Here is a 12278-nt window from a genome sequence, read left to right on the forward strand (position 1 = left end):
GTTTACTGTAAAAAAATGAATTTTATACAGACACTAATTTCTCTTTAGCTTTAAGTTAGTTTTTAGTTTTTGACTTTTTCATGTACATTTTCATGTATGTTTTGGAAAGAAATAAATGATTGATTGATTGATATATATTCTTGACAAATTCAAGAAACTTTCATAAATATTTTTCTAATCATTTGCAGATCCTCTGGTAGACTCATGGTTCCTAATGGGCAGTTTTTGGCCGGTGGCGTCGTTAACAGCAGGTTACCTCTACTTTGTGCTGATCTTTGGGCCACAGATGATGGAAAACCGGAAGCCCTACAACCTCAACAGGCTTCTAGTTGTCTACAACCTCTATCAAGTCATATTCAGCACTTGGTTATGTGCTAAGGTTTGAAAAACAGTTTATTTCTCACAAACTGTTTATTTTTGTACTGGGAGATGCTAGAATGATGTAGCCACTATTCAATATATATCCAATTAAACATGCTCAAGTTATTTGGAAAAATATGATAATAATTCAACGAGTATATATTATAATCCCCACTATCTACAATCTATAGTAAGACACTAGCCGTCAGGCTCGCTTCGCTCGCCATATCCGTCTAGCCAGGGGGCTCCGCCCCCTGGACCCCCGACTGGATCGTCCAAGAATGAGATCAGCAGGCTCGCTTCGCTCGCCTGCATTTTTCATTTGAGCATTTTTATCATATGTTAGGACAATCCAGTCGGGGGTCCAGACTAAACGTCTGGCTAAACGGATATGGCGAGCGAAGCGAGCCTGACGGCTAGTAATATAATATTTCCAGGATTGAAGTAGCAGTGCCCAATCAATTTTTCCGCGATAAATGCATCTAAATCTTCAACTTGGTGTCAACTAACTAAAGTCAACTCAACTTAATGCCAACCTGACAAAATTATTAATTTAGTTGCCAGTTAACAACTGTTTCGAAGAGGTACTCTATCTAGATTATAGCTCTATAGTAACATATGATATATGATATGGAAATTTCAATTAAATTCAAGAGATTGGGAGAAGAAGAATATACATGCTAAAAGACGAACTTTAAACCCTTAAAAACCACCCTTAGAGTTAAAATATTGCCAAAAGATTTCTTAGTGCGCCTCTAAAGGGCCAACTGAACATACCTACCAAATTTGAACGTTTTTGGTCCGGTAGATTTTTAGTTCTGCGAGTGAGTGAGTGAGTGAGTCAGTCAGTCAGTGAGTGAGTGCCATTTCGCTTTTATATATATAGATATTTAGCACTTGGCTATGACTAAGGTTTGCTATCCACAAATAGAACATATACATATTTGAAAATCTGCTTCTCTTAATCCTGTATGGTACATTAAATTCATTACTTCTTATACTCAAAATAATTATAAAGAGATACCCCTTAATTCTGACTTATATGACTTGTAATCAGAGTTGTCTTTTGAGAAGAACTCACCAAGTTCATGAAATTGTAAATTCATGGAAATCTATAAGAATTCCCAACTTGAAATAAAGAATTTATTGATGTTGCTTCCCCTGACGAAACACTATATAATAACTTTGTTGTAGTTACTTGTACATATTTGAAAAAACACTTATTTTAAATACTTTATAAGAATATATTTACAAGTAAGACAGGGTCTGAGCTACAACAAAGTTGGAGAATTCATGTTCCCATTCAACAGAATTGATGTGGAGACTAAAAATAAATAATTAATTATGTATTTCAGTAAGATATTATTGTAAATTGAAACAAACTATGGAAACAATATAGAAACAAACCTAGAAAACCTTATAATACAGTACATGAATATAGGCCCTCATAGCAGAATTTGTTGAATAGGAACATACCAATAGACAAACTATGAATGGATAGAGATCAGTTAATAAAGAAAGTTTTATTCCAATAAAAACCAATGTACTAATGTATAAATTATAGAGATTGGAAGTAATGAATATGCCTGTTTCCATACAGTACTCAAAAACAAGATAAGACACCATTTGTTGAGAGGTCCAAACAGTGGAAAAAGATGGAAGAACAGCGTTGTCGATTCTCTGCCTTGCCACTGCCTTGCTGATACCGGTATATCTGATATAGAAATACAACTGTTCCTTATTTTTTAAAATAAACTGTAATTAGACTATATTTTATTACAAGAAAATATATTTTTTCCAATGATTAAATTATAGATTTTCATGATTGACATTAAATATTTTGTTTATTAGATATATTTCGATATCGTTGAAAAATGATCCCTCAAAGTTGCGGAGCTAGAAAAGGATAGCACTATCTGCTTTGTTGAATGGTAGACAAGGATAGCAACACTAATGTTAATAAAATACTGCCATTATATCGTGGACCTAACTATAAGCATGATTATAGTGGAGGGAATTTTATTTTTTATAAATATTCCACGTCTTTTTTCTAAAAATTTCAGGCAATGAGAAAAGACGGTATTTTTGAGTTCGTGCTACAATGTAAAGAGATTCAACGAGTCCCAGAACTCAAGCTAGCTGTGAGTCAATAAACAAATTTTCGATGAATCAGCAATCATTATAATGCTTCTCTAACGCTTCAAAATGCTTGAAATTTACAGGTCATGACAAGTGAAGGCATATCTGACACTATACTGCAATGTAAATCCCTTGAACCTAACTCTAGGCTAAGATATGCGGTAAGTTTCTGAATGATTTATTTGAAAATTTCTCGCAAAATCCTGTTTTATCCTCATGAATGAATCACGGTGGCTCGGAATCCACCTGAAAATGGTGGTCAATCAATCATCCACATATCATCCACATGTCTCAGATTTTAGATATTTATGTAAGTAAAAAGATTGAGTTCTTTAATGTGTGGGAAAAATTATGAGCTCATAATATTTCCAATAAGTTGTATTAAAATACGATTGAATATTGTCAAATTTTTAAGAAAAATACGAAGAAATTACTAAGGTTGGTTGTTTATTAGAGATTGACAATGGTGTAACAACCGACACCGGTCTTTCTACTTTGAATACGGTAAAATTTGTGGTTTTGACAATTTATTAGTATTTATATTTGATATTAGTAATTACCACAATATCAACAACTCAACTACAAAAAAGTTGTAAAATTTTATTTTTCAACATTTAAAATCACTGGAAATATTTGGCTGTTTTTATTCAATGAATTATTCTTACTAAAAGGTCTATGGGTTTAAAACTAACATCGTAGTTTGAGTGCTGTAATATAGCTACAATGGAAATGCTATTCAAATTATAGCCTGCTCAAATTAACTGTTAAATTAAATTTCAAATAATTTAGAATAGTATTTTGCATTGAATTGATTTTACAGGAAGGTTTTGCATGGTAATAAAATTAACAAGTGCATGAAAAGAGGAGGTATAATGTAGGAAGCTAAGAAATAGTTACCATATTATCGTTTTCTCTTATAATAATTCACTCCTTCTCTATGTATTGACTAACTTATTGCATTTTCTCCTATTTTCATTAAAGAGTATTCAATTTCTTCCCATATGCAGATGGAAATTACTGAGACGTTGCAATTATTCAAATGCTAATGAATTAATAATTATTATTGAATTTTCATCTAACTGTTTACCCTGTTGTTAATATTTGCAGTAGCAGAAGTCTTCGGGGTGAATTACAGCATTCAATTTGAATTTTCGTTTAAGAATAATTATTCCCATATAATTTATCGGAAAGTTGCTACGTTCATGTCATACCATCATAATTTGTGATAGTAGCTTACATATAATTTGGTTTATATTGCATTTCATAACAGCCTACTAACATTTCATATTTTATCATTTTTCATTTTAAGGACATCAACTTATTCATTCAAGATAGTCCATCCTTTTCTTATGATTTGTGTATATAAAGTGAGTGTTGTATATTATAAATTGAATGCAATTAGAAACAAAACTTTGCATGTTTTTGGGAAGTAATGAAACATTGTAAAACTATACAGTAATGAAGCATTGATATACTGTAGGCTATTTGAATTGTAAAATGACAATGATACAAATGAGAAAAATAATGTTAAATTCATAAGTGGGAAATCACTATTGTAATCAATAATTATACAAAAGTAGAGGCTATTTCTATTAATCGCAACCAATCACAAGAAAAACCTTCTAAATCAATAGGTACCCATTTACAGTAGTTTGGTTCAAGATAGAATCATAATAATTTACATTACTTGGAACAATGTTATTCACACTATAATCAAATGATCCATTTTTTTTACAAAACATATAATATATATATTATACAATGTAAGTATGGGAATAGTTATTGATTCCATTGAATTTTATCTATGACAACATAAAAACACAGGATCTATCCCAAAAATCGCCTACATAACAAAATAATTACAATGATTAATTTATTATACATATCAAGTAGGAATACAAAAGAGTGGGAAGATGTGATTTCATGGAAGATGCTCTTTTGTTGGCAGTGCAGAAAGTTTTATTTGCAGCACAGTTTGTGTGTGGTTTTTTAAACAATTTGTGTAATATTCATGCTATATTTGTTCATATACTATTCAATTTTGCACATAAATGAATGAATAAATATTTAATAAAATTTAATTTTCTTTAGTTACACGAAGGAGCCTGGTGGTACTTCTTTTCAAAAGTTGTCGAATTGTTGGACACAATATTCTTTGTACTGAGGAAAAAGCAGAGGCAAATAACATTCCTACACGTTTATCACCATGCTAATATGGTCGTATCCTGCTGGGCCTACCTCAAATTTATCCCAGGTTTGCTCACTTTTTCCCAATTATTAATCTCTAAGTTTTAAACGTTTGTGAGAACTAGTTGATATCGAAATGTTTTGCAGTTCATCCTCTTGATCTTCCTATATGAATAACTATTGCAGTTGGTACTATATTTCATCGATTCGTTTATATCGATGTTAAATTCGATATGTATTAATGTGTTTTAACTCCGCATTGAATTAAAACTGATGTACTCTTGAATACTAATTATTAATAAGAATTTGAAAATGAAGAGTTGAGTTGATTTTTTTGTAAATTTGTAATTTTTTGGAATCTTGGCCTTGATGAAAAATATGAACAATAATCCTTTACTGATTTAACCAGTATTCGAAAAACACTTCAACTGTTAAACTGCTTATAATAACCCTAATTTCCAACATTTGAAATGGAATTTATATTCAGTATCATTCAATTGCAAGTATATTATTCGAACCAATGAGCCTTTTGTTAAAACAACAGCTATCTAATTTCCTTTTAAACTAGGATTGTAGGATGGGGGGAACAAACAACGTGCATCTTGACCCCCTCTTAAAAGTGCAAAAACTAATGATGAAGATCATCAAGCAGAGGCCACCTCGTTATCCGTCAGACCAGCTCTACAATGAGTTTGGTGTGATGGACATAAGACAGCTCTACTCCTTGGAAATAATTTGCAGACTACACAAAAACCCGGAAAGCTTTCAACAACATAGGAACCACAGTCATAACACAAGAAACAGAAACCTTCTTTTTACGAACGTGGCTAGGAAGGCAATATATGAACCACCTAGCACCAAAACTCCACAATCTACTTCCTGCACAAATCAAGTCAATAGAAAACCCAAAAAGATTCATAACTGCCGGTAAGAGCTGGATTATTTCAACTGGAAGATATCATAGAAAACGTAATCTCAAACAATATGTGAGCTCACTTACCCAACGTATTTGCAGTTTGCACCCCCACCCACAATCTATTACTACTACAGTAAACACCTACTCTAGTACATGGGTTTCCCATAGTTGAGTAGGTTAATTTCCAATAGAAATAAATTACATATTTTTTATATTGTATTGTATTTTAGATATTTTGTACTTTTTATGTTTTAATATTGCTTGTTTGTATTTTTTTAAAGGAAATTAATTTATTTACTATTATTATATTATGACCCTTACAATATTATATATCCACAACAATAGCATCCTCATTAAATTTCGTGCAAAAGTTCATTTCAGAGAATAAAAAGTGATTTGATGTTTTATTGTCATTCCTGTTAATAAATATATTTAGTAACGTATAGTCTTGTAGGGGTATTCTAGTAATATTAATCCTATTAATATTTATTCTCTATTCATTTTTACAATAAGTATATTATCAAAATGATAGGGAGAGAAAAAAATTACACCTTGTGCTATTCCTGTCCCAAATTTAGATAACACATAGTCCGAAATAGGTCAAGTCTTGTGATTCTTCAATTCACAAAATTTTCAGTCCTCAAGTATTTTCACAAAGTAGGTTTTCAAATTTTAGATGCTCAAAAACTAAACATAGAGGATATATTTCACATTATTATAACTAAAATAGGAAATATTCACCTATTAATAATAAAATTTTGAAGAATTACCGGAGAACAAACCCAATTCTTAAAACTAAATTTTAAATTGATTGTAAAGTGCATTTCGTCGAAGAATAAAACGTTATTTGATTTCTTGTCTCAATTTCTGTAAATTAATGGATCAATTGATCTGATATTGTGTTGATGTTTTCAGGAGAACAAGGTTTAGTGATTGGATTCCTAAACTCGTTTGTACACATAGTGATGTATGGTTACTACTGTCTGGCAGCCCTTGGACCACGCTTCGAGAAATACCTCTGGTGGAAGAAACATCTCACCAAGCTGCAATTGGTCAGTTCAACATTAAACTAAAAAATTAAATTCGAATAATCAAATGTAGAATAATTTTCAACTCAAAATGAATTAAATAAAAAGTAGATAAATGAATACGATAAATAAGATCCCAAATAATCAAATATAGAATTATTCTAAACTGTTAATATATGATAATCTATAAAATAAAAAAAGGAAAGAACTGGATAGATGATACATTAATGACGCATCATCACCGTCTCAACTACTCAACTGATTAACTGGAATTTTGCATATTGATTCTCAATCAACCGACGAGGGTTATAAGCCTATTTTAAATTCTTCAAGACTTAATTACGTCAAGTTTTCAGTTTGTCCATTTTTAAAATAGACCCTTGGGGAACACGTGTTTCCTGTAGTCTATAATATAATAAAGGAAAGAATTGGCTTATATTGGCTTATAAAAAAAGAAAAGAACGGGATAGAAAATTCACAAATGACGCATCATCACGTCTCATCTACTCAACTGATTAACTAGAAATTTTGCATATAGAGGATGGTTACCGAGGATGGTTATAGACCTATTTTAAATTTTCAAGATACTAGTAGGTCTGCTAGTTGCCAATATAAGAATGTAAGAATTTACAATATTTGAAAGATTGAGACAATAATTATTATCCAGTTATAAAGGTTCATTCTTAGTAAATAAATTAACAAATATTGCAATCAATATCTAAATTATTGATAACAAAACCATTCTGTTTCTAGGTGATTTTATAGTAATCACTTTTTCAACTGAATACAATAATATTAAGTGATTTCTTATCAGAGGAAAGAGCTTATAAATGAGAAATATTCAGGAATTGAACCAGAGTAAATCTATTTGGCTTCTATTATTTAGTTATTCTATACTGTTTCATTATATTCTTTTATTGTTCATGCAATATAAGTTATTCTAAAATTTGTTATACATTTTATACGGTATTCAATTCCCCTTCATCAAGTATTTAGTTAAAGGACTGTCGTAAAATTCACTTCAAATAGTGTTAAAGGTAGGCACACACACACACCAGTTAGTCAAGACAAGACAAGACACGTTTAGTCACAATACTTCACATAGTTGCTTATGGAGCAACACACACCGATTAGTCATTGCAATTAGACATGTCTTCATAAGCAACTATGTGAAGTATTGTGACTAATCGTGACTAATCTTGACTAACTGGTATGTGTCTAGCCTTAGCATTCCTTATTAATAGCATCAATGCATCAAGCAACTATGTGAAGTATTGTGACTAATCGTGACTAATCTTGACTAACTGGTGTGTTGCATCTCTTCCATTCATCACAGTTTTCTATATTTCCATGTTCTCATTCAATAATGCCACAATGGGCAGAATTATATATTATATTAATAAAGGCAGAACAACACGATACAGTATTAATGTGAATAACACTATAAGGAAAGTGATTGATAAAATAAAAAAATGACACATAAATCAAAGCGTTTCTAATATATATGTTCACTTGATGAATCAAACTTGAGGTACATATATCCGTTTGAGAACAAAAGATTGAAAACATATGAAACAAAATTATTCCTCATCCATGGATACAAAATCTAGGACGTTATTCAAATAATAGAGAACAACTGTGTAAATTGAGACAAAATTAAAATAATAGAAGAAGTTTTGGGCAGTATCCCGTTAGGATACTGGTAAGTGAATTATGACTATAGTCTATATAATAAGAGAGAGTAGGGTTGTGTTTGTTCGTGTGTTCGTTTGTTCGCATCAAGCTTGGATTGCATACTGGAAAAACGGGAATGATTTAGATCTCCAAATTTTGAACATAGATTCTAAAAATATCAATCTCGTGCACCTGGAAGCCCAAATTTCAATTTTCCTTCTAGATTTTTCATAATTAATGTTCAAAATTCATAAAAACACATTTTAAAAAAATCACCAAATCATATGGTGGAATTGAAAAATATTATTATACAGGTATACAGGTGTAAAGTAGTATAGGGAAATTATGTTTGACGCATCATCACGTCTGAACTACTGGACTGATTAACTTGAAATTTTGCATATAGATTCTTGCTTAACCGGGGATGGTTACAAACCTATTTTAAATTCTTCAATATTTGATTACATCAAGTTTTCAGTTCAGAACATTTCTCTTAAAAGGGTAATTAGAAGATAGGTAAGATTAGGGATCCTTTTCGAATGATAAAAACAGGTTTTCCGTTACACCCAAATTTTCTCCGCCATTTTGGAACTATCACTTTGAATTCAACTTCTTTTTTTAATTGAAAGGTGGTCATATGATAGGATTTCCAGAGAAAAGATATGGTGAAAACCGCACATTGATATCTCAAACCTTTCAAAATTTATTCTCATTCATTTCCTTTATTATAGTATAGAAGATGATAGATAAATGGATGATATATCCATCTATCTATCATCTTCTATACTATAATAGAGGAAAGAACTGGCTTAAAGACGTATACACGTGTAGAGGATAGGGAAATTATGTTTGACGCATCATCACGTCTGAACTACTGGACTGATTTACTTGAAATGCAGCTTATGAATTCTTAATCAACCGAGGATTCTTATAGGCCTTTTTTCAATTCTTCTGGATTTCATTACGTCAAGTTTTAAAATAGACCCTTGCGAAGCACGGGTTACCTGCTAGTATCAAATACAATACAAATCTTCAACTGTAGGTACATTGCTAGTTTTAACTAAAAATTATACAGTCCTGTGACTGTAATACCGAATAAACTGGAATATTGACTATATTATACATTTTCTCAATCCTATAGAGGTTCCACAACATCAACCCGTGTTTTAATCTATTCTAAAATGTTGTATTGCTATTTTGCAGGTCCAATTTGTCCTCATGATGCTCTACCTAGGATTTCTGCTTGTAAAACAGTGCAAAGTACCGAAAGCCATGTCAATCTATATGCTACTCAATGCTGCCATTTTCCTTGTCCTATTCCTGAATTTCTACTACAAATCCTACAATGAAAAAGAAAACGCCAAACAACAGAAGAAAATCGAATAAAAATGCAAAAAAATTAGGAAACTTCATTGCAATACTTAACTCTAAACTGCAACGCAGTAAATTATTGTGTTTGCAATACGACATTATTTTGTTTACAAATGTATTTTTGTGTATTAGGCTACTTACATGTAATGCTGTATCCTGTTTGCATTATGCAATACATAGGTAATATTGAGTATTGTAAATGTACCTCGTCTGTTCTATGAGATACATATTACCTATATTGAGTAGGCCTAATGGAAATGAACTCTCAATTCAATTCACATTATCATATGCTTATGCTTTTTCCAGGCCCAGTTCAGTAATTAAAAGTAAATAACAATAAATTCACATTGATCAGGTCTATTACAAAAACATTTCACTATTCTTTTTAGGGTTAGGCTACTGATTATTGATTAAATTTGTTGAATAAGAATCAATATTGTGGAATTTTTCCATAATTAAAAGTCTGTGTACTTATTATATATTACATGTACATTACTTGTACCTATTATTTATGTACAAGTCTAATAAATGTGGATGTGACATAAATTAATGGAACTGTGATTTTACAATATTATTATTCTCAACAGCCATTGAAATCTGTCTTGGAATAATAATAGGTAATAATAATAATGTCTCTGGTCGAGGGTACAACACGACCAGAGGAGTTTATTCAAATTATAGACATGATTACAAAAAGCATATGAGCTACAATTATTTACAAAGTATTAATACAATTGGTTCATTATTTGCTGATTTAGGAAAATGTGGCCCCGTCGGGATGCCACTAATTTTGCTATTGTTTAAGATTTTATGCCAAGGAAAACAATTCTAATAAAGATACATCTTGCGAGTCATTAGAACCACATTTATATACACAAATTAAAAAAATGAAAATTGATAACCTATGATGTAGAAATTTTAGATTAATTTAACATGGAAAAACATTTAAAAATGGCTCTTGAAGAGTCAAAATTAGTAGTTTCAAAAAATAAAGGGTACTTTTGATAGTTTTTTTTATTGTGTTTTAGAAAAAAATATATCTAGTATGCACTAGGCGATACATATTGAGTACAGTACCGTATTGCAGGGTAATGTATTTTACAGTAACTTATATGCAATATATTATTTATGTTGTGTATTATGTATGCTTTGATTGTATTATTTTATTGATAAGTTCTTCTTCATGTATCTGTTGTTATCATCATAATTTTGTTTTAAATCAAATCTTGAAAGGTTCCTAGAGATGATAGATAATGTAAGTTGTTTTGTATTATATTAAATAATTGTTTTCAATCATTTGAATGTTTTATTCATATTAATCCAATTACCTTCTCAAATAACTTGGGACCTATATACTTCCATCTCGGATCTTACCTTGAATATTTATTTATTCATTTATTTGATAGAGCAAACAATACAAGAAAAACAAGCTATTGTCCAAAACTTCTCCGATTTCCCAATTTTGTCTAAAATTGTTCAAATATGATTTAGATTATCTTATAGAACCATAGTACACTGTTTGTTTGATAATGTACTTATCTAATTGAAAATTATTAAATGTATCTTGAGGTAGGCCTGTTCAAATCCCAGATGAATTTAAGGTATTATGTCTGAATAGCTCAAATACCAAGTACCGTATACCTTATGCCTGAATACATTGGATAATATTGTGCTTCATAATTCAAATGCCATATTCATATTTCTATAATACCTTTATCTTCAAAGTACAAAGTAAAATGAATGCTTTATCCAATCCGATAAATAAGGTGAAACACTTCAACATTTTATTTATATACATTATCAGAGTTGAAACCATTCTCGTTTCCGATAGCAACAGAATATTAAAATAAAATTCCCCTCTATGAAACGTTTTTATAGTCATAGAAAGGCATAGACATAGAGAAAAATAGCATAAGGAGATATCCCATGGTATAGGTCGTTTATGTTCCAAATTTCAAGCCGATTTTTTGTTAACTGAAGCCGACTACTGTGTTGTTGGGGTGAAAGTGTAAGAACGGCATGGTATGAGAGACTACCAGCGTCACATAGCTTCACCAAAAACAAAACTACTAGGACTATCGGCTTCAGTTAACATTGAAAATTGGAGCATAAACGCCCCCTTTTGTGGCATAATATCTACTTATGCTGTCTTTTGTCTATGCTATAAGTCACTTGAGAATCTATATATATATATATATATATATATTATATATATATAATAAAAGTGAAATGGCACTCACTCACTGACTGACTGTGGTAGGTATGTTCAGTTGGCCCTTTAGAGGCGCACTAAGAAATCTTTTGGCAAATTTTAACTCTAAGGGTTGTTTTTAAGGGTTTAAAGTTTGTCTTTTAGCATTTATATTCTTTTCTCCCAATCTCTTAATTATAATTGAAATTTCCATATCATATGTTACTATAGAACTATAATCTAGATAGAGTACCTCTTCGAAACAGTTGTTAACTGGCAACTAAATTAATAATTTTGTCAGGTTGACATTAAGTTGAGTTGACTTTGTTAGGTTGGCATCAAATTGAAGATTTAAATGCATTTATCGCGGAGAAATTGATTAGGCACTGCTACTTCAATCCTGGGAATATTA

At 30.8% G+C, this 12278-nt stretch overlaps 1 protein-coding gene across 2 annotated transcripts in view; it reads left to right on the forward strand.

The window, feature by feature from the left end:
• Positions 1 to 10971, forward strand: part of LOC111043686 (elongation of very long chain fatty acids protein AAEL008004) — a 29361-nt gene extending 18390 nt beyond the window's left edge. Inside the window, exons 3-7 of one of the 2 annotated variants that reach the window (XM_039439688.1) lie at positions 189 to 379; positions 2424 to 2501; positions 4591 to 4753; positions 6518 to 6654; positions 9508 to 10971. In XM_039439688.1, the coding sequence (XP_039295622.1) occupies positions 189 to 379; positions 2424 to 2501; positions 4591 to 4753; positions 6518 to 6654; positions 9508 to 9690 (752 nt within the window). In that variant the 3' untranslated portion in view covers positions 9691 to 10971. Of the gene's footprint in view, positions 1 to 188; positions 380 to 2423; positions 2502 to 2582; positions 2661 to 4590; positions 4754 to 6517; positions 6655 to 9507 lie in introns of both variants that reach the window. The other variant, XM_039439687.1, reaches the window with a different exon arrangement.
• The last annotated feature ends 1307 nt before the right edge of the window (positions 10972 to 12278 follow it).

The sequence above is a fragment of the Nilaparvata lugens genome, chromosome 13 (genome assembly GCF_014356525.2).
Source record: "Nilaparvata lugens isolate BPH chromosome 13, ASM1435652v1, whole genome shotgun sequence".
NCBI lineage: Eukaryota > Metazoa > Arthropoda > Insecta > Hemiptera > Delphacidae > Nilaparvata > Nilaparvata lugens.